Raw genomic sequence first — 24534 nt, forward strand, 5'->3', positions numbered from 1 at the left:
GCGAAGGTGTCTGAAGTGTGTTAGACATTGACTATAATCACCACCCATCTATTTATTATTGCCAGTATTCCATAGCAACTAATCGGATGTTATTCATGGCCATTTTGGACTTGTTATACTCTTTTCGCTGTTCACATATGTATGTATGTACCTATGTATATATTGTAAAAGCGTGTATTTGCTTAATATGGATTGAGATTTATGTATGTATATGCAGGTGTAGGTATGCATAAATCACTAACTTTTTAACAGAGGCGCTTCCCTTGGCCATAACTTATTACCAGCGAATAAAAGGTTAGTGCGAGTTCAAGTGGGAACGGCAGTGTGCGGGCATGGAGCGTCTATATTTAAATTTCCCATCGTTTAATCGATGTCACGCATGCCAGTGCAAAATATGGGCAGAACATTTGTATTGCAATGCTGGCGGCTTTTAAGCGCTCAAAACTAACATCGTCAATGTACCGCGAAGCATTTGCGCATGAATCTTCATTTGTTATGCAGATGTCAACGTTATGTGAGCTATATAGAATTTGATGCCATCGAGCCATGTTTTCATTGACATACATATGTACACACTTATGTACATACATATGTATATGTGTCCCCTACAGTAAATCAGATTCAGCCTTTTTACTTAGAGTACCGCAAGATTGTTTGAATTTGTTGTTGTTGTTGGTGTACTAAGCTCTCCCTTAATCAGCTAGTCTAACAAATATTGACGGCTGTGTGGGCCAGATTCATATCAGTTGCAATATCAGGACTCTAATTGTGTCTGAGTTATGCCGACCTCTGGCGGCAGTTGAAGCTCTTCATCTGCGAAGAGTGGTGGTTGAACTCAATGACCGCATTCTCGGAACAAGAGTTGTGATGTCTAACGGAAAGTATTCAGGCTATTCACTATGTGGGTGATTTTTAGGGACATCAAAAGATATCCACTGGCTATCCAAAGTGTGTTGTTCTGACAAGTCTGTAGCCTCATCCACTGCGTGCTACTGGTAACCGGAGACCAAGCTGGTGCAGAAAAACTGCAACCAACCGGCTAATCGCCTTGTATGTTGCGCAGCACTTCTCTTTGGTTCAGGTGGTAAAAACAGTTGCCGTTGATCTCTTAGTGGTGGTGGTGTCAAGGAACATTGAGAAAACAAGTCATCATTGCAAATCGATGTCATCTGGTGGAGGAGGAGGTTGTGATTTATATTAGAAGTTAAACAGTAGTAAAGAGGAGGTGCCGCCCGTGGGACCTTTTTTTAAATATTTATGGGTTTGAGATGTCTTTTCTATATCTTTAAGCAGCACTGTGTGAGTAACTTTAGCTTTCGGGACGTGCCGATCATTACTAAGATCATCCTCTCTTCAGAGATTTTGGTTAAGGATATCATTTAATCTACGCGCCTATGGTCTTAAGCACCTAGGTAGTACTATGAACTTTACAACAGTCATGATGATGTAATGCTACGAACAGATTGTGCATATCCATTCGTTGCGAGAGTTGCGGCAAAACGAATTGGAGTTTGAGTGGACCGAAGCAGGTTTCGGTCAGGGGTAGGACTCAATGCCAGCGCGAAATAAAGTGATACTCCAAGAACTAACAACCATTAGAAGGGTTTGTCGATTTACGCCCGAGTCACTCCGGTCTGATCTGAGTTTTGCAAGTTTTATTCAGTGTTTTTTTTTTACTGTGTTTTAAATGTCTATTGTGCATTAGGGAATGAATCATTTCGTTAGACACCATATTACTACTGCGGGGTAAATCTCAAGTATGTATTTATGTACATATGTTAATGAATACATATATAAAGTTTATCTTGCGCTTGAGTGATTTCGAACAGAAAGAGCGGATCTGTTTAGCTGAAATGCCGCATGACTGTTATAAATATGTATTGTTGTTGTTCCGGGAGTGCAACCCAATTTTGCGGCGTTGGTGGCGGGTTCGTTGCCTGGGCTAGTTTGCTGCTTTTAACATTAAATTTTTTTCTACACTTTTGTTTTAACTGTTGCTTTTGTTGGTAGTACCTACACACACATGTGAGTATGTTTGCAACGATGTTATTGTTTGTTTAGATGTTGGGGTTTAGTTTTTGCTGATCGTCAGACGATAATTGTGACAATTTGTATTTCAAAACTAGCATACAAATACACACACATACATATGTATGAACATAATTTTTAGGATGCCATTGGGCAATTTTCCACTGATCACTACAGTTGTGTTTTAGAACCTGGATCGGACGGTCGGATTTTCTTTTGCTCGAAAGTAATAAGAATGCAACGTAAACAAATTTTAAGAATTAAATAAGGACAATTTAAGTGACTTAATAGCCAAGGATAATAGTGATAAAGTAAATTAGTAAATCCGCCTTTTATTCCAATTTATTCGCACGCATTTTTTCCGTCTGCTCAAATCTAGAAAAGTTTAAGAGAGACAAGTCGGAAATGTATGCCCACCGACCACAGCAATCGGTGCTGGTTTGCCTTGCGCTTGTAAGTAACTTGGTTTTGCAAGCGAGTGCGATGCAAATACCTCAGGATGTCGAGATACTTGAAGGATACCAATTTGACGAGTCGCCAGAATACTACTCTACAGACTCAAATTATTATGAGGCGCGAAGTCTGCTCTCAGGATTAAAAAAGGCTATTCGAAACAAACGTTCGACGTTGGAATATGACCAGGCCAAGGGCTTGACACTACCAGGCGGCTCACAGGCAAATAGTCTTCAAGAATTTACTCAAAATATTGGCAGCCAACACATAAAAGTGAACGATAAGGAGGAAAAGAATGAAATGGAGGCCACAATGCCACGCGCAGAAAAACAGATTATGGACCCCGACTATGACTACTATTCGCAACGGCATATATCCGCCTGGAATGATGCTTATGGATCGCCCGCGCATGGGAGTGCATCACGACCGCCAGCCGTGGCCGAGGACGTTATGGCCGATGCAAGTAACAGCTACGTATCCCGAGGACGACAAGCGCGCGTTAATTTTATAACACAGCCTAAAAAAGATTCTAACGATGGGGTTAAGGACTTGACAGATACCCTAGTACCCAAACCGCCAAATCCCAAAATTCATTATGATGTAAAATATCCATCTATCGCACCGGCATACAACTACGAAATGTATCCTTCACGCTCTTATGCGCCATACTTACGTCGTTACGACCGGTAAATTTTTATCCTTGCATCACATACCAATCCCTTCTATTCTGTTATATTTCTATTACGCTTTTATTTATTCTTCAGCTTTGACGAACAGTATTCGCGCTACGAGCCTTACAACTATGAAGACCACTATTTATATCGTCGTCATTACGATCCGTACGACAGTTACAGCCCTCGTATTCCTCAATACCCCGAGATGTACTACAATTATCCCGATCGACGCTACGACATACCGGAGCCCAGAGATTATGGCCCACTTTACAACAATGAAATCTACGATAAGACGCCTTATCCCTCCGGAATATATCCTGCTACTGATGGCTACACGTCCGCAAAATATCCCGAATACCCGAGAAACCAACGCCGCATAGTTTACTATGCGCATTTGCCGGAAATCGTGCGCACACCTTACGACTACGCCACACGATACGACCACTACGATGATCTTTTGAAGGCAAACAAAGCCATCTCCGGCGCGTACAAGTACGACAAACCCAGCTCGGGAAGTGGAGGCTCCATCAGCGGCACCGGCGCAAATACCGACTCGTACGACTACATGAAGCGCGATAAGAAGGACCGCGCAACGCCAAAACCCAGCAAGCCCAGCGCCAGTGGCAGACAGTAACTGTGTGTGTGTGTGTGTGTGGAACATAGAGAAAGAAGGCACAAAAACCAAAAATTTCCGGTGGAAAATAAAATGTACTTCAACACACAAATCTAAGCTTATACTCCGTTTTTTTTTTACATAAAAATGTACGCATTTACCCGTTTTTATAATACTGTACCTAAATATGTTTGTATAGTGCATTCATTACGCTATTTAAAGTGAATGTTTCAATAAAACTTATGCTTTAGAGAATTGAGCATAACGAAAGAATGTTTGTGATATTGCACAGTTTATGATTTCTCAATCAATAAGTTTGTAAAGCTGCTGCCGATGAAGCGGCATTGAACCCTAGTGGTCCAAATGCAGCATCAAACGTATTAAAATGACTTGCGGTCCGTATTCTTTACAGTTAAGTAATCAAAAGTAGGCAAAATTTTAATTTGCGGCTCAATTCCACCATGCCTTGTTCAACCCAAAGGACATAGGTACACCAACAATGGGCCAACAATTTAATTACATGCAATCCTCGTTAGTCTGACGGGTGTGTAAACTTTCGTGGGTGTGGCAAGCAAACTGCAATGTCACTCTTCAGTGACTCAGACGAGCTATTTACCAGCCAAAGCGGCGTGGGGAGGGGCATTAACAAAGAATTACATTTAATAAATATTCCGGTCAATTTGAATGCAACGTGCCAGTGCCTTTCACCATCGCCGGCGACATACGAAACGGTCCAATGCTTTCGCTGCCACTCTGGTGTTTGGCAGCATGCCCCGGCCACAGATTTGCATTTCATTCTTTTGAGCTGGTCAACGACAAGAACAACGACTGGCAGCGTCACTTCCGACTGCCCACCGGAAATATGTTTAATCTCGCGTTAATAAAACGATGACGCGCTGACCAGCAGTCATGTCATCTACGTACATACATACATACATATACTTCATATGTGGTATGTGAGTGGGTGTGAGTGAGCTCGTGTGTGGCAACCACTCAATGGAATTTCGAAATAAAAATACTTATTTTAACTTGTGGCTTGTAGCACCGGCCGCTGTGTGGGTCAAGGGAAGTGAAGCGGACGTGAACCATTTTAAATTCATTAAATAGATGCTCTTGTGCATGCTCGTACATACATTTTGAAATATTTTACCGAAAGACAAAAGAGCTCGCGTAAATAGCGCCGTTGGGCTGTGCAAACTCGCCAACAAACCGTTCCACAGTTAAAGTCGGTACCTTGCCGTCTGCGACAGGGATGGAATTTCTAAATTTCAAAATGTGCCTAATGGTATTCAAAAATAGTGCCGAAAAGAGGACGAAAGTGCCACGATATTAAATTTCTTTGAAGGCGTTTTAAGAACAATATATTTAAAAAAATAATATTTTTAAAATACACTGAATTATTATAATAATTATTAATTATTACAGAAAGGGCGTGTGTGAATCGGTAACTAAGTTCTTTGGGGACAGCTGTTGAATAATTATTTTACTACGGTGAGACAGTGGGCCGTATGAATAAAAACTAAGCATTTGCTTTTTCTTAAAATTTCATACCTTTTACTTCAATTTTGTTTGAATAAATTGAGTAAAAGATCTGAAATTTTAAGAAAAAGCAATTGCTTATTTTTATTCATACGGCCCAGTGTTGCCAATCTGCTGTGTGAAATCAAATATTTTTTCACAGCAGTAAATATTTGATAACCGAAAACTAATGCAGAATAAAATATTACAAATTGAAGTGAAATTAATATTTTAAGAAAACACTAACATCGTTGATTGCTATTCATCAATTTAGATTCATAATTTAATAAACACAATATATCGATGGCTGAATGGTTCAAAAACGCCCTATCTCACTTCAAAATGTATTGAAAATATGCTGATATAGGGCATTTTTGAATCGGCAGCTGAGATAGGGCGTTTTTGAAAGGAATTCTGAAATAGGGCGTTCTTGAAAAGTTTTTTGAGATAGGGCTTTTTGGAACTGGCTGCCGAGATAGGTCGATCTTCCACTCAGATATCGATATATGTATACACAAATCAGCAGGATTTCTCAAAAACAAACTTTGAATTCAGAATGTTTAGGGAAATTCCAAATTTTCGATTTTATGATTTTTTATTCATATAAAGTGTGTTCGAAAACGGATGAAAATATACGACAACGTCAAAAAAATAATATCAAAAATCATCGGGATATTGCAGAAACTTGCACTTCTGTTTAGTGCACTATAACACTGCAACCTTAGAATCTTTCTAAAAGTTCTGAATTAAAAGCTTTTTGTTGCAAATACTTAATTTTCGTACTGCGTATTTACAATAGAATTCAGCGGTTCCTAAATATTTCTCACGGCCCTTATTTTTTAGTGCTTTTAATTTTCCATTTTGTAACTTTTTAACCTATAATGTGATATGTGATTTTTTGTTATATATTGGCATTTAATGCGTAATTTCTATATTTTATGCTTGTGCCAAAAGAGGATGAACTGTGCTAAATGTGCCTCTGCGAATGAAAGTGCCAAAAGTGGCACTATTGTGCCTACTTTTCCATCACTGGTCTGAGGTGCGGTTGGCGAAGTACAGGGGTTGACGTTAGCTTTGTTTGTCAATTTGCGCAAAGTTGACGTTGGCTTTAGCCAATACCGGCTGTGGTTGCAAGTCTATACAGCCGGCCATGGTGCGAGTGCTGACAGTTGACTTTGTTGTGCTGCCTTTGGTGAGTTGGCATTCAAAGAATCTGTGGAATTCTTAATTAAAATTACTGTACTGTTGCATGCAACAGCTTTCAACTGCTGGATGGCTGAGATGTTCACCAACAAATGTTTGTAGTGTTTTCTTGGCCCTTATTTGCAAAGTTTCGTTTGAGAGTTTCTTGGTAAGTTGTTTGGCAAGAGAAATGAAAACAACTCCCGTTGCCTCAGAAGTTCGCTTTGTTGTAAGATTCGAGGCGATCTCCCGTTTATGGTGGTATGTTTTTTTTTTTGCAGCTTGGGGACTTCTTCTGTACAACAGCTGCACTGGATTGTAACTTCAAACGAAGCAGCAATCCCTTCCTTGTTTTATAACGGTTTTTGCCTTCGCCTTGAAACATTCAAATCAATTAAATCAAAGTTGTAGCTATAAATATTGATAAGCGCGCGAGTCAATTTTAAGTTTTTATGGCACTAAGATAAACGAGCTCAACATATAGATCTATGGAATCAAAAAGCCGTTTTCTGGGCCAACCGTCAGTTGAGCTAGACGACAACAACCAATTTCCCAACTAATCTGTGCAGGGCTTTAATGGCGTTGACTCCACTCGTCACTGTGCAATGGACCGAATCAAAAATGATAAATGACGTAAAATTGGGGGTCTTAGTCCCGGTTTTGCAGATTTTTCACTTGCTCTGCAAATACTCGCTTATTACATCATTCAAATTGCTCCTCATATAAAATACAAAAGTAACTTGGTACAGAATATTAATATAACAAAGAATTCAAAAGATTCAAAAAAGCAATCCTTGAAATTCAATTCACGTAAAGCGCGAGTATTGGGGTCATAAAAAGGGTACCCATAAAAAGGGTAGAAGTTCAGAAGAGATCGCTGGGAAGCACTAGATCGAACTCTTTCCAGCAAGTAAGGACAATCAATGACTTCAGTTATGATATTATGAGTAGATAAAGGACAGGCACAGTATGGACCTACGAATTTCTAAGGACTTGAGACTTATAAGCATGAGACGAGCAGAATAGGATGGTATGGGATCCATAAAGATCAGAGATCGAAGTGCAAAGTTAAGAAACATTTTTTGTACACATTCTATTCTATTGATAGCTTGCTGGCCACTTGGTCTCCAAATAAATTCTAAGTGAGACCTAACAAATGATAGATAGAGTAACTTGATGGTGTAGAGAATTTAGAGGCTTTCCATCTTACGAAACCTAGCATGGAGAAAGATTTGGAATTGCTATAATGTATGTGGTTATTAAAAGAGAATTTATTATGAAGGTCACAAGTGGATATATTGTACTGAGCAGGTATAATGTTGGATATATTCGAGTAAGTCATTTTAAAGCACTTAGACAGGTTCAGTGAGAGACGTGATTTCTGGCACCACAAGTAAAGCCTGTATATATCAGTTGGAAGCTTAATAGCATCTTCTGGGGACTTATTACCTGAAAAAATCTTTAAATCATCAGCATAAAGCAAAAATTTAGCATACGAAAATCAACTTGTGATATAATTAATAAATAGTGAAAATTGGAGTGGTCCCTGAGGAGGCAAACAGGGGGTAGATGAAATACCATCAAATGTAACAACACAACGTGTATTGCACAAGTAAGAGTTTATCCATTGCAGAAAAACAGAGTGAAAGCTAAGACAAGCAAGTTTTCTAATTAAGACTCTGTGAGAGACTTTATCGAAAGCCTTTACAGGCTGTGTTTACAGTCGAGAAAGACTCAATGGAGTATTCACTGAAAATAGCTACATAGATTCGATACTGTAGATCTATTGGCGACAAATCCATGCTGACTTGGGCAATTAAAGATTTAACCTTTGCATTTACTGCGTGTACAAAAATTTTTGAGATAGTCGAGAGCTAAGAAATGGGCCTATAATTTCTAACGTCATTTTTATTGCCCTTCTTAAAGTTGGGGGTTATGGAAGTGAGCTTCCATGGGTCAATGAAATTCTCCGACGATAAAGATTTATTGAAAATTACTTTCAGAGGATAGACCAAAGCAGGACAATTTTTTATTAGAACTGTTGAAAGTCCATCGACATCAGTTTGGGAGGAAAATTTCAATTTAAGCAAAGCGCTACTAATATCCTCAGATGAAAGGCATAGAGCCCCGAAGTCCAAAGAATTAATAGTCTAGACTAGAGGAAACGTTGCATGGTTGATCAAGGTCTTCATCAACAAAATTAGATTTAAAAAACTCAGCAAATGATTTTGCCGCTTCACTTGAGGCTCGCGCATAATTTTTGTCTAAAAAGGCGTCGGTGGGAATACAAGCGCAGCTCCTTTTGGATTTTGTGTAATTGGGGAAGGTTTTAGGATTTGATTTAATGTTCAACTCCATGCTACTAGCAATGTAGCTATTATGAAGAGATTTATTTAAGAAGTTGAAATTTTTTAAACTTCAACATATCGAGTCTAAGGCGAAGATCGCCCTGTTTCCGCACTGCTGGTTCGAAAACGCCCTATTCAAGAATTTGGTTGAAGAACGCCCTAATTTCGAACTTGATTCAAGAATGCCCTATCTCAGCTGCCGATATATTGAGTTTATATTTGAGATAGGGTATTTTCGAATCAGCCGACAATATCTAAGAATTCTTAGCTACATAAAAGTTGTACAAATTTCAAGTCATTTGCTTTTTGGTAAAATTCTAAAACTGGCCCATTCAGGACGCAAAGTATTTCCAAATAATTTCCCAATATACATTTATTTAATTTTTACCCAATCTTTTTTCCTCCATGTAATCTATCAGGCCTTTTCGTGTTTTTTTGGAATGTCACTGTATGCCAAGGCACGCGCGAGCTAGTGCCGAAATCAAACTTTCCGGCCCGCACCTATGAGCGCGGTTACCCACGAACGTGTACGTAGCGTAGCGTAGAAGTACGTAGAAAGATATCAAGTGTGCTGTTGATAGAAAGAGAGAGAAGCAACGTGTACGTCACGGTCCTGCGGTGGTGAGTTTTTGTTAACACGCAGATCCCATAAGATAGCTCGTGTCAGCTGACACGTTCTCCGTTTTTACGTCCGTGGGTAACTGCGCTTTATACCGGATCCCAGCAAAATCCCGGCCCATGCCCTCCTCTAATTTGAAGCCTAACGCCTAGCAGTCAGTGTGAAACTTTAACCCAAACTGAACCTCCTACCATTCATATATGTATGTACATTAGACTGCATCACCAAAAAAAGTTGCAGTTTTTCCGCCGGGATTACAAAATTTATTATATTTTAAGACGTCCACCCAAAAAAATTTCGGAAAAATATTAAGATTTAAGCGAGCTGGACCGATTTGAAAATACCTCCAAAAATGGAGTTTTTTATGAATAAAAATAGCTTCTTAAAGAACTTTTTGAAAAAAGTCCCCTCGGATGACATACCAAATTAGGCTTAAAAATTCTGCTTAAAAATATTTAAAAATCTTGTCAACGGAGTCGTAATAATGAGATTTTTGATGCTGTTTTTTTACCTTTTTCAATAGATTGATTTACGAAAAACTTAAATAACTGGGCCAAAACTATTCTGATTTACACTTATGGGATCTCGGTAGAAAGGTAATATTTTTACGCAAATTTTTTAAGCTTAAACCGTTTCGTCATTTGAGGGGATTTTTAAGAAAAAAATCTTTAAGAAACTATTTTTATTCAAAAAAACTAAATTTTTGGAGGTATTTTCAAATCGGTCCAGCTCACTTTAATCTTAATATTTTTTCGAAATATTTTGGTGGACGTCTTAAAATATAATTGATTTTATAATTCCAATGGAAAAACCGTACCAATTTTTTTTTGTATGGGGAGTGATGCAGTCTAATGTACATATGTATTAATTTGCGTATACCCATATGAATATACTAGAAACATACACAAATATGTACATATATGGAGCTGAAGACATGCGTATTGTTGTTGTTATTATCTCCTGCTTACGGGAATAAATATTTGCTATTATCAATTACATAATTACCTGCTGTGTGTGAATAAATAAATGGCAGTAAAATGGCAAGCGGAGCGTATACGCAACGCGATTTGGCTGTTCCCAATCTTTACATACATACATACATACATATGTACATCTGTGTTACGCACATTTACACGTAAATAGTCCCGGATTGTGGAATTGCTTTGCTTGCACGCATTGTGCGATAATTTAATTCAAATGCGAATTACGCATAGGAACTCAGTTTGGCAGTGGAAAGCGGTGTGCGGCGCCGGAACGATGCTGCGAGATGATGGCAGGTAATTGAGCACAAGTACATAAATGTGCGATTTTGAGTGCGATTTTCGCGTTAATAATTAATTGATTTCTCATGAAGGCTATGAGTTCTTAGTGCCATATGCGAAGTTGAAGTATGTAACTACCAATGTATGTATGTACATATATTCCATACTAATTTTTCAGACTGGCTTTGCGTGTTGAAAGTTTTATTTTATTTCTTCATTCTTTTAAGATATTCATAACTGGCGTAATGAAAGGAATAAACAAATTATTACGTGCGTCATTTTTCCCCAAAGAAAAGGCAATTTCCCGTTTCTATGTGTAGAGTATAACTGTCCCATGTTGGCTCGAAGGCTAAAGGCGACAGTAACGGAAGCTCCGGTTGTAAAGTAAAATCCACAGCAGGAAAGCAAAATTCTGCCAAGCATGGCGGGATTAGACGAGTCAGTCGACTGGAAGATAAATGGCAAACAAAAATGCGAACGCAAAGTGGCGACAGACAAGGCAATGAAGTAGCGCTGCTGGAAGAAGATCAACGAAGCTGCTGAATGCACGCACATCCTCCCAAATCAGTACATCTACACACATACCTATATACATATGTATGTACATACATACGCGCATCGATGTAAATGACGTGAAGCGTGCCTAAATGAAAATGTTATGATATGCCCTGTGGCAAACAAAAACAACAACAATGTATAGAACTTGCTCTTTTCGGCAGACATCCACATCCATCGGGGTGGCGGGTGCGCTGCGGTGGGTAATATTTTTTGGCAGCAAATTTGGTGTCTTTCGCGCGACATTCTGCGCGCATTAGCGGCAAATTGATACATACATAAAGACAGCTGGTGGTGTGACAGTAGCATGGATGCTCCCGGCGAATAAGGAAATTCAAATAAATAAAACAAATTCAATTTCCGCGATGACAGGAAGTGGCTTAAGGCGTCGAATTTTATACTCATTTGACAGTTCAAAGCTCAGAAATCACAAGGCACGTAAGTTCCCTGCCAAGGCGAATTAATAAAAGGTGATAGCAGGAGTACAAAAACAAAAATTTACATGTATTTTGTTTTTGCTTTGGCGGCATAAACTGTCAAAATCTGTAAGAGTGTGTGTAGAAATTCAAAAAAAAAATTTTTCAATTTGATATCAGAAGCCATGCGGCGAAACACATACACAAAATCAGCTGAGCTAGTAACACCACCTTATATTAATTCGCCTCTCGCATCCGTGACCGGCTAGTATTATAATAAAACTTTAAATTTGAGTCGACATACATACATACATATATATGTATGTACATTGTACAACTATTTACATATACATATAATAACGATGTAGGAGATATTTTGTTTAAATTTACTCTATTTCTCAGTATCCAAGTACAAACTCCAACCTAAAAGTTAAGAACCACTTAAGTTAGGACTCACAGAGAATGCAATTACAGACGTGTGTATGTAAGTTTAAATTAGCATGAACATAAATAGAAATACGACAGTATGAATAAACATTAGCATTAACAAAGGTAAGTATCTACATACATTAGAGATGGGCACGGGCCTAAATTTTCAGGCCCGGCCCTGTACGAGTGCAAAATCATCTTTCAAAAACACGCACGGGCCCGCACGTTAAGAATTTTATGGGGGCCCTGCCCGGCCCGGTCCGACACGACGGAACATATCCCAGCCCGGAAATAAAGAGCCAACTTTTATTGTAGATTTTTATAATATATTTTCTGGGAAGTAAAAAAAGTGGAAGGTATTTTATGTACAGATATGTAAACAAAACTACTAAGTATCTTATTTTTTCTATCGGTTTCCAAATATTTCTTTTTTTGCTTTTCTCTTATCAAAAGAGGTTTAAGTATGTACTATTTTTTTTTATAAAAACAAAAGCTTATCTAAATTTGTAGTATTAGCAAGGGGCTTTTTCGTGCTTATTCGTGCTTTATGAAATTTTACTGAACGCCCATGAACGCACGAGTTCGTGCTGACAGCAAATCGATGGCTGAGTGGAAGATTGACCTATCTCGGCAGCCGGTTCGAAAAAACTCTATCTCAGAAAACTTTTCAAGAACTCCCTACTTCAGAATTTCAATGAAAAACACTCTATCACAGAATTTTGTTGAAGAACGCCCTATCTCTGAATACGGTTCAAAAACGTCCTATCTCAAACGAAAATACATTGAAAATAAGCTGAGATATAGGGCGTTTTTGAATCGGCAGCTGAGATAGGGCGTTATTCAACCAAATTCTGAGGTAGGGTATTTTTCCATCAAATTCTGAAGCAGGGCGTTCCTGAAAAGTTTTCTGAGATAGGGCGTTTTCGAACTGGCTGCCGAGATAGGTCGATCATCCACACAGCCATCGAAATATTCCGGCCCGTTCCCGCCGGGGCCCTGCCAAAAGCCCGGCCCGTGCCCATCTCTAATCTACATATACATATTTATATACAAATACATTTGAAGTCACAAATAGAAAAAAATCAGCCAAATATATTTCTCTCAACACATAATTTGGTCATAGTTATATTATTTAATCAAAGTCACCAAGTCATACATATGTTGAGAGAGATATTTTTAGCTCACTTTTTACTGGGTGAACATGTACGTATCGTCACTTGAATTGCAATAGGCAATATGCCTGCCGAGGTGCGACCGCTGTTAAGAAAAAAAATGTCTATATTTTTTTGCCATGTTGCTTTGACCAGGTCTTGAACCAAGGCCAGCGGAGTGGTAGCGCGCATAAATACTGCTTAAATAAGTATTTACAATACAAAAACAAAATACTTTTTTTAAGCAGCGTTTGTATTTTGTATTTTAAAATACTTTTGCCTGGTACAAGCCGCAGGTCTGGTTGAATAATTCACGAAACTATGTTTTCTATATTTTGATGGATGACCTTAAGTATATATGTACATATCTGTATACGCAGCTTGGACTTTTATTTCCTTGTTTTCTTTTTTTGAACTTTTCGGACTCATATACTTATTTTGAACGTTCAGAAAATGTCTGCGGGAAGAATACACTGCATTTATTCAGGGTATGAAACAACATTTTGGACAAAATGACGTAAAAATAAAAGTGAAGTTTGAAAAATTGGTGCCATTTAAAAAATGCCATGCGGAAATGAACTTAATGACTATTTTTTGAACGTAATGACACACTTATTTTTTAATGCCCAACTTTTTCATTACAATTTTTGCCATTTAATGCCTGGTGGAAATCCAACATTAGTCTATCCCATCGACTACCGGGCAACGTTTTTCATTAGAGATACAACTTTGTTCATATTTTCAAGGGTTTAAAATGCTCAACGGGTATTAAGCTGGCAATGCCTCAAAATTAGAATGGACTACGTTTTTAACGGCGCTTGAAACTTGACCACCGTAATAGTGAATAATTGCAATAATGTCATGTAACTCTAACGATTTTTCATCCACATAAAGGGACTGCCTTCCAGGTTTAGTTGGTTTTGTCCATCGTCTGGCTGTCAACGCTCGACCACATTCAACTTAATCAATTTCTAATTTCTTCCTAAACATTTTCGCATTTTGCGTGTCAAATTCAAACTGTCTTTCTGTTAATTATTCTCTGTTAGCCACAGTCTCCCCCTTCTGTACGAGTATCCCGGGTGTCCTTTCGTCGTTCAAAACCGCGAATGTTCGCACACATGTATAAACATGCGGGAATTTACGTACATATATACATATGTATATACGTAAGATGTATTTATGAGTGTTGGTTGGTGCGTATACTAATGAAGCAACAACAGCTGATGTCCAGTTACACTTTCACACGTTGCCCGAGCGTTTAAAACATTTGCCTGCGTAATGAGTGGGTCATCAAATAGCACATTAATCTCGTTGGCCTTGATGGCAACGTAGCCCTCCTCCCTCCCTGTCTACGCTGAGTTGTGGACTCATTTATTCTTTGTTTTTGCGTGTACGAGTATAAATTGCCAAATTTAGCCTTTAAATAGCAAACGGTTATGTGTGAATATATATATATGTAGATGTATGTACGTACCTAAAAATTTGTCTTTCTTTAGACTGTGAGATTGCCAGAAAATCGATATTTCGGGATTTGCTGTCCCCCCCCCCCCCGTCGCGGGAACTGCGAACGAGGCGATTTGCTCGCATATTTGCTCACAATTCAGTCTACATAAATTGCTCTGTTGCAGCCATTTTCCATTTTTATCCACCGCACTTCCTTCTCTACTTTTGCATAGTGAAAAAGTATTTACTTCGCATACATACATACATACATACACATGTAGTGCATCCTTATCCTTAAGCATGGCGATCTCAACATACATATGTACATAGCAACAACAACCCGTAGCAAATCATTTTTAAAATTTTTCTTTGCGAAAGAAAAATATACATAGTAAATACACGGTTATACTGGAAGAGAATTTACATTTATATTTGCCAAACAGAGGGACACTGCATTTACCTTGCACTCGCACCCATCAGCAGACCAGCCCACTCACCCGTCTTTCAAATCTTTAAACGAACATTTAACGAAGCGCATAAAAGCTGGATGTAAAAATGCTCCCTACGTCCGAAGCACATAAAGAACGGTTAAAACCCCTCTGCTGTGAGCTCTTACCTACTTGGTTGCTGAGACGGCGGAGTTGGGGCTAGTGGGGCGGCTCATGTGGCAGCATCAGCTGCGGGGGGGTCTAGTGAGGCACAGGCGTAACTCGAGAGTAGAGCAGCAACAATGTTGTAGCGCAATGGTCTTCGATGATTTTATTGGTTGGAATTTATTTGGAGCGACAATGACCTAAGTTGGCTGCTTGCAAAGGACACAATTGGTTTGTCACATAAACTGCGGTGATGGCAGAGGCCCCGGCAGTGGCAGTGGCAGTGGCAGTGGCAGTGGCAGTGGCAGCGGTCGCTGGAGCAGAGACAAAGTCGATTATTGTTGTTGGTTGCAAGTAGGAGTGTCACCAGCTACATTTGCACTGAGAGTAAAATGTCCTCCAATTTGGGGTTGCAATGCTGCTTGGAGTGGAAAAAAAGCCATACACACATACACAAATACACTCATAAAATGTATGTATGTATGTATGTATGTATGTATTTATTTATATAAAGAAGTTGACAAAGCCATTATGTGCACATAAAAATTCATGTAAAAAATGAAGTGCTGCTGCTGTTGCTGCTCGGTCTTTGGCAAAAACATGAAAAAAGCAAAAATTCCGGAAGGCGTTTGTGCAGAGAACGAAATTTATCCTCAAACGAGAGCGAAGCTGTCTGTACAAGAACTTAGTTGCTTCTCTTAACCAAACGACATACTCTTTATTTACAGTGGAATCTCCCGAGCATGTGCACTAGCAAGTTTTCTTAAGAGCGAAGTGAGACTACAAAACAAACGCAAACAAGTAAGGTGATATCTTAAACATATTATACATGAAAATATGTACGTATATATGTACTATGCTTTAATTCACATTTAAAAAGGTAAGGCCAAAATGGATAGCTTTTTAAAAAATGTATGTGGTATTCTGAACGTTTTTTGGCAGGCATGAAAATTAAAAGAAGTGGACGAAAATTATAGGCTGACACTAGGTCTTAAATTCATACACATGTATATACATAACTATTTCGACAGAGTTACTGAACACCATTTGTTTTTAGGAAAAATGGAAAACGCAACAAAATTTAAGCGGAAGACGGTACAACTGCTATTTCGGAGATCACCACATCTCTTCCCCAGACTTCTTCTTGAATAACTTTTTTTTTTCTATTAAAAAGGTACTGTACTTCGGCAGAAAGCAGTGCTTCCAGTTAAACATAGCGCTACTTCAACCATAAATACTTATTTGTCGCAGCATATTGAAATATACACACAAGTATCTACATAGTTAGGTAGTGTTCATGTAGCCGGTATAAACTATAAAAGTCTTAGGGCCAGTTTCTCAAAGTCTGGTTAACACTAACCACAGGTTAAATATGGTTATCGACGTTATCGACTCCCTGTTATATGCTATGGAGTCGATCATGTCGATAACGAGGTTTAACTTGCAGTTAGTGTTGATCAGACATGGAGAAAGTGGCCCTTAATGTATGCTGATGATCTAGTGTAGCTGGCTGAGTCGCCATATGAACTACAAAGAACGATCGATGCTATGCGTAGTTATAGCACACAGTGGGGACTAAACGTTAATCTGGCGAAATCAAAGGTTATGGTTTCCAGGCAAGTCAGCAGGTTACCAGCACGGCAGAAGGGGTTTTATCGAGATGAAATGTTTAGGAGTTCTTCTAAATTAAAAACTCAAATACAACAAACACTTGGAGTTAAAACTTCTTGACTCAAATAAAGCTATGAATTCGACGTGGTTAAAATATCTAAATAATCCTCGTATTTGTGTCTCAAAAAAACTTTAATTCTTTGACGCTACCTCAAGGTCGATCATGTTCTATGGTGCCCAAGTTTGGGAAAGTATTTATGACGTTTGTTTGTCAAAAAGCTGTTATTTTTACTTGCTTATACGCCCAACTACATGATCTGCTTTGAAACCGGCCTAATGCCACAATATTTACACCCCTTGCCAGAGCACTTGTTATTTATATTGCGGCGTCTCAGCCAATGAATTCTCGTAAAGTGATATAGGTTCATATGTAACAGTATTATTTTGTATTTCTCGTCAAGTCCTTTTTCGGTTTTGCTGTTGATATATATTTTCCACTATTATACAATCATCGTAGGTATTTTCCCGACTTACGAAATTTTTATTGTCATAGTCGTATTTTTCTGTTCTTTTATTATATTTTAAACTCAAATTTTCCAAATTGTTGTATTGTCCAATAGATATAAGCAGGGAACGGATTTTATGGAAACTGCCTTTTTTCTGCTAAAGAGATAAAGTGTATTCGATTAAGAATGTCCACGATTTAGCTTTCCTTGATTCCATATATACACATTTGATGTTGTCTTTTTTTGCCTTTTTTAAGGTCTGTATTTGCCCATTTTTGCCTATTAAGCCCTTAAAAAAGCGAGTATAGCGAGGAAAAAGCCCTTTATTAGGTATAATGTAGAAGTTTCAAAAGTTCCATATTTAGATTGGGCGCCACTTTTATAAATTCGCGTCGTGCACACGTTTAATACATTCAAGGCTGTGTTAAAGCCTGTTCTGTTGCAAAAAATGAAGTTGATAATGGAGAAAATCGATGGATAAATAAAAAGTAATGAGTGGTCCTATGAAAATGCGCAAAGAGTTTTTGTATGAAAAATGAGCAGGAAAAAATGTTACTCATACGCCCTGTACACCTGAAAATATCTCGAAAACTTATCCTGCCTTTTCCTGCTTATTTCGCTATTTTATTTTGCCTTTTTTATAGGTTTTTAGGTCCTAACAATCCGTTCCCTGGATATAAGTATTGTAAAATTGTAACATAATAATTCTCAATAAAAGAAAATATTTATTACTACTCTACTGCTATTTAGCACATATCAAGGGCTTATATTCAATACCCTTCATCTGCACTTTTCACAAAAATGATATTCTGGTATAAAAATCCACTTAAGACTTAACTGTCATTGGTGATATTAATGCTGACCATGTATATCGTTTGTTAGAAGAATTCGCTTATAAATTAAAAAGTCAGAATTGACATCAATGACATCAATGATGACAAGTAAGTCCAGATGGGTTCTAACATCACAAAGTAGTTTTTGTGAAAATTGCAGATAGAGAGTATTGAATGTAAGCCCTCGATATATTTTAAGAGGCAGCGTATAAGCTCATTTATAAATTAGTTAAAGAAATGTATTGAAAAACCAACAAAAATATCGTTTTTGTCATAATTTGGTAAAAAGGTCCCCGTAGGGTACTCCGAGAAAAAAAAAAAATTGTGCTGCAACACTTATCTAATATGTATAAAGTATTACATATGTTGCTTTAACACACTGTTAAAGAACTAAAAGCCATCTCCGGGATTTCTCATAACTCTTCCAAATTATTTCCAGTAGCTGGAGTTTCATACCGCTGTAAGGTTTTTGAAAAAGTTTACATATTGGCTAACATTTTTTTATCATGAATGGTTTTTGAATTTATTTTAATGACTTTACTTGTTGATTTTAGGGTAGGAAATTCAGGAGAAACGTCCATAACTTTTGCATTTTACATGATTTAATAATTATACGGCGCTCGATGGTCTGAGAGTGGCAGTAAATTCCACTTACCAAATGTCTAGAAATATAGTTGGTTAGATTCTAAAGGTGGCTATTAACACGATCTAAGGTTTGTTTTCCCCGAGAAATATGGCGCTATGTAGTAATATTCAAGGGGCGTAACCGACATTTTGTTATTTGCATGGAGTCGAAGACGTCGATAATGACGTTTACGCGAGATAAGTGTCAACCAGGCTTTGAATAAATGGCCCTTAGTCTGAACCTTAACCTTGATCTTAACCTTAATTTTATTCGAAACCATAATCCTATCATCAATTTTAATCTATCTTTATCTTTTTCCCTTATGTTTAGCTTTGACATTGTTTATATTCTTGCCTTTGCATCAGTCTTTCCCCACCTCACTGGCGTTTGCCACAGTCGTTCGTTTTTTGTCCCGCCATATAAATACTACATTTACCTCTCGGAGCTCAAATAAAAAGTTTCACTTAAATAATTTGAATTCAACTTTTTAAACTGGTGGCCACCCTCTTCAAACATCTCAAAAATATTTTAATTGTTCTAGCTAAAGAATGAAATTTAATTTTGAATAAATGGATTTTTTAGGACTAGTGACAGGGACCGTAACAGTTACAACTTTTATTATCAACATCGCTCCTTAAAAATTATTTTTTTACTTTTATTTAATTACTCCTTAAATAACAGTTATTTCTGATTTTTATTTTATAATTCCAAAATAACAGTTATTTTTTATTTTTATCTAAATAATCTGCAAACAACAGTGATTTTGATTTTTATATTACATGTCTTAGATAACACTTATTGGAAACTTTTATTTATAAAAGTCATCAATAAAACTTAGTCGGTCACTTTTACTTTTAAAAGTCATCAATATAAATCAGTCACTGACTTTGGTTTTTTAAGCCATCATTATAAAAGTCATTTGTATAAGTCGTAGTAAACGTCTATTCTCCAACACCTTCTTAACTGCGAAAAATCATCATGACTTTTATACGTATGACTTCAGAAACAAAAGTCAGGGACTGATTTATATTGATGACTTTAAAGAGAAAAAGCCACTTAAAGATTTTTATTGATGACTTTTATAAATAAAACAGTTTTCATCAATAACTGTTAAGTTCGGTCCCTGATTAGTGGAATTTAATATTATTATGCTAAAAACAGAAAACTTCGATAACATTTACCATTTCCGCCCTCTGGTGAGTGTAGCAGCTTGCCATTTTTTATACTATTTCCTCAGTCCTAATCAAAAGTACTACATACCTATAATCGTTCCTTAACTCGCCAGAAGTTGCAAGAATTTACCAGAAAGCGGTCCCGCAATTGGTTCTCTTGCAAAATAGGGGAAAAATGGGAGAGAAAAAAGCTAATTTCTTTGTCAGAATTTAGTTGACTAATTCTGACACATTTGGACTCGTACGGGAACGCAACTAATAACTTCATTAATTTGGAATAAAACGTTCTTTTGAAGTACATTTATACATATGCATATGTATAGGTACGTATGTACGTATGTATCTATGTCTGAAACAAAGGCGAGTTCATACATATAAACTGCTGTTACTACACTCTAAAAAATCTGTTTAAAAATGCGAATATAAGTCGAGTATATTTTTGTTTTTTTTTTTAAACTTTTTGGTAAATTTGCAAGATGAATATGTATTTTTCTCGTTTACACATTTTCGTGTGTAAAATTCTTTTTGTTAGCAGCTTTACACAATTCTACGTGTGTGAAATCAAACAGCAGGTGTGTATCTTGTAGCTTGTAAACACTTTCGCAGTAAATTTACGCACATCTTAGCAGCTAAAAAGTCCGAAATTTAAACATACTATTCGCTGAATAATCGAGCATGTAATTTCGCGAATAATAAGGTAGGAAATCAGTAACCTACCATTTAGCAAGGAAATTTACACAATTTTTTTTAGTGTGTAGCTCAACTGGTTTGGTATATAAATGTCAAAATTTTATATTAAGCGAAAAGGAGTGGGTGAGAGTATGTGGCAAGAGAAAAATTTTGTTGAAGTACATACAAAAATCTTAAGTCAGTAAAAATATTATTCTTTCTGAACCAATGTATGTATGTATTTACATATGTACTTATATTAAACCCCAAAATTGCTTAATGAATAAAAGGTACCAATTTTAGTTGGCGAATAAATTTAAGAAATGGTTTTAATGAATAAGTTGAGAGCTTCCGGGCGTTTGAAAATTTTTAAGTTTTCGTGAATTGTTCAAACTGACCTATGATCTGTACTGGACCAAACAATAAGCTTGCGATTAATGTACCAAAGAAATACATCTAAGAGTAAACTTAAGCATAAAACCTACGCCTACTTTGAATCGGATAAGCACATCTAAATCGGTTCAATGAAGAAAGAAATAACGAATCGTTTTTTTGTGATTTTTGTTTCAAAGCAACCCACTTAAAGCTAGATACCTTCGTACATACATACATACATATGTTTGTGCCATTTTACTACCAAAACGTCCAACCGAAGCCAATTAATCCTACAGCCGTAATTGTTTCTTTTTCAAACTTATTAAAAGAAATTACCACACTTTATCTTCCTTAATTCTTGTAAAAATACAAATTGCACAAAAAAAAAATGCTACCACGGAGGTGATTAGTGAACTCCCCCCAGCCAAATGGCGACCACGAGTTGCACAACAATAACACTCAAAGCAGCATTTAATCCGTTTTGTCCGTTTAATGGACGGCCGCCACATTCGCCCACACCCACACCCACAATCGTTCGCCTTCGTGTGCCGCCGCCTCAAGCGACAACCATTAATCATCCGCCAAGTGCAAGACGCGCATCTTGGAGCTGATTTCAATTACTAATTACGGTTGACATGTGGTGCCAAAGCCACAAATTTGCGTTTGAATTCTGCGCCATACGGAGGGAACGAACGCACAGCCAAAGAGTGTACTTGAGCTGAAAAAAAACAATCGTCCTTCTCAAGCTTAATTTGGGGTGTTTTGATGCGCAAAAAGTGAAATGCCGAAGGCTCGAAACGGTGTAACCGCACGGAAGGAGTGTGGTGGCGGTTAGGCGGTGGGTCGGTCGTTGCTCGTTGCTCGTCGCTTGTCGGTGTGAAATTCGTGAAACATGACACCGCACTTAATTTACAATTCATTTGGTGTTGTGGCTGTTATTGCCGATGTTTTTTTTTTTATTATTGCAATTGTTGTAACAGGTTTTTTTACAGGATGTGCAACACGCCATAATAGTCGGCTTAATTGCATGATGAGTCGTCGTTTTATTTGCTGTTTTTAAATTTTTTTACACGTTTTTTGTTCGTACTTGCTTTGAGGTCATGTTGTTGTTTTTTTTTGTTTTTTTTTTAACGTCTTTGAGGTGTATTAGTAGCCATTATAACGGTATTTAGCGTCAAAATACCGTAATAATAATTTGAAATTTTCAGAAAGTGGTCGGGGCTTAAATGTATCTAAATGCCAAAGCAAACAACCTGGTGACATTTGGTCGTCGCGAGCTGCTTGGTGTTCTCTTAGCCGCACAAAGGCTTTTGCGGAGGAGAGAAAAGTATAAGACACTTACAGATGTATACCCATCATTGACTATTTATAAGACAGAATTTTGGAGCAGATCAAGATTAAGTGTCGCAGCACAGTGCAATTATTCTCCTTCACCCGTTTGGTTGCAACGCTGCTGCCCGAACCTTAAGTTTACTCAACCCTTAGGCTGCGGCGCACCCCTCTTCCCACCTGAACTTGTTTGCTTTGCTATTTATTTGTGTACATTGACCGAAACATTGCAAAATATCCCCAAGCCATTCTGTTCGCCTAATGAGCTGCCATGCATATTACATGCAACCCATTGTAGCGCGCATTAATTTCCTCTCTCCACACTCGATCCAAAGCCAAGATGCAGAGATGCAAAGTGTTTGTAGTTGTACTCTATTAAGCAACGGAATACTCGAAGGCGCTTTGCTAGTAGTTTCGTCCGCATCGCTTTTAGTTTACTTTGGACAAAGGGTGTACGTTCACCCAACGGAGAAACACGTCTTTGTTTGTATTTCTTTGTACCTACACAGATACTTACATAGACTTATACTTGGCAGGATGGGGCATGATAAATTTGTATGTATTTGTACATAGTTCCAGCTACAGTTGCTGTGGCCTAATTGCTAACCAAATTTCCTTAAATGGTTATTATGTGGTTTCTATAAAAATACATACATATGTACATAAGTATGTCTTTGCGTGTGTACCTATGTATGTACTTGCTTTTAAAAGCATTGCATTTAGTATATTGGGCCGTATGAATAAAAAGCTAAGCAGTTGCTTTTTCTTAAAATTCAGACCTTTCACTTAAATTTAGTTGAATAACTCGACTTAAAGGCTTCAAGTTTTAAGAAAAAGCAGCTGCTTAGTTTTCATTCATACGGCAGATTATGTACCAGTTAGTGGGAACAGATCAGGCCCAGCAAAGCTTAACTAACCCTAGAAAGGGAAACCGCGTAAAATTTTATGAATTCAGAACCTGTCCGAAGAAGATTTAAATATGTTGAAGTTGTAGATCTTTTTAAAGAAGAAAACGAATATCTAAGAGCGATAAATAGGGGTATTTCCATTTTGAGTGTTTTTCCATGCACTACTGTGACTGTGGGGCGGTCGTTTAGTACACTTCGTAGAGTAGAAACCTGACACAGAAGCACAACAGGAGAAGAAAGGCTTTCTGGACTATGCCTCATGAGCGTCCATAGAAAATTCGTTACCGAAAACCGCGAGTTGATTCAGGAGGAAATAATCGAGAAGTTTGCTGAATATCGTTATTAGCGTAAAAATTATTAAATAAAAAAAATATCAAAAAAATGAACAAGAATATTTCGTGTTGGCCCCCTTACATCAGATCCTGGCTACGCCCTTGTTACTCAGACTTTATATCTGAATAATAAATTGTATGCGTGCTGTGTATGTTGAAGTGAACCTATACTCAATTTTTACCTGCTTAACTGGAGGAGTCATAACGCAAAACAATGTCTCTGAACAATCAGTTGTAGGGGAGCCAGATGATTTCGATGATTTTAAGAGCTAGGTAAGGAAATATTAAAATACAAGCGTGTGCAAAATTTTAGTAAAATATCTTCAAAAACTGAGGGATTTTTTTTTATATAATAGTTAAAATTTAAGCAAAGTTTCAAGTACCGCTATCCCCTAAAGTGAAGCCAATCAGGCAAAACTGGGGACGCCATTGAATTTAGAAGGCTCCTAATGAGTAAGAGCAACTATCAGAATCTTTGTCGAAAAAAAATTTGATTTGATACCACGCTCGAAATATTCTGACTACAAGAAGGAGCATCATTAAAAGTAATAAATCAGGGTTTTTACGCACTTTTAAAGAAAATGTTTTTGAAGCATTTTACAGTTATATGTAATTTTATAAGGACTACTTAGTAGTTATAGAAAGATTTAGATCGTTTTGACGTATTTGCCTTCAATTAAGATGTTTTTGGAATAAAAATTACGCTCAAGATCGCAGAATATTTTATCTTTAAAAGTTGTTTTTTTTCTGAAAGCACACTTCTTGCTAAAGTATCAAATTATTCGTAATTGTTTGTGTTAATTTATGGAACAGTTTATTCAATAAATTCAATTCCAGTTACAGCAGATGCCTTAAGATTAATTTGTTTAATTAAAACGACTTGTAAAACC

At 37.4% G+C, this 24534-nt stretch overlaps 1 protein-coding gene across 4 annotated transcripts in view; it reads left to right on the forward strand.

Annotated features, from left to right (window-relative positions):
• Positions 1–24534, forward strand: part of LOC118732508 (endoplasmic reticulum membrane-associated RNA degradation protein) — a 42612-nt gene that overhangs the window by 6659 nt on the left and 11419 nt on the right. The window contains exons 2-3 of one of the 4 annotated variants that reach the window (XM_036461673.1): positions 2408–3167; positions 3246–4041. The exons of 2 other annotated variants lie outside the window; for them this stretch is intronic. In XM_036461673.1, the coding sequence (XP_036317566.1) occupies positions 2434–3167; positions 3246–3789 (1278 nt within the window). In that variant the 5' untranslated portion in view covers positions 2408–2433 and the 3' untranslated portion in view covers positions 3790–4041. Of the gene's footprint in view, positions 1–2407; positions 3168–3245; positions 4042–24534 lie in introns of those variants that run through there. One more of the 4 variants, XM_036461665.1, reaches the window with a different exon arrangement.

Source organism: Rhagoletis pomonella, unplaced genomic scaffold (assembly GCF_013731165.1).
Source record: "Rhagoletis pomonella isolate Grant_MI unplaced genomic scaffold, Rhpom_1.0 Rhpom_scaffold_00002, whole genome shotgun sequence".
In the NCBI taxonomy this organism is placed as follows: domain Eukaryota; kingdom Metazoa; phylum Arthropoda; class Insecta; order Diptera; family Tephritidae; genus Rhagoletis; species Rhagoletis pomonella.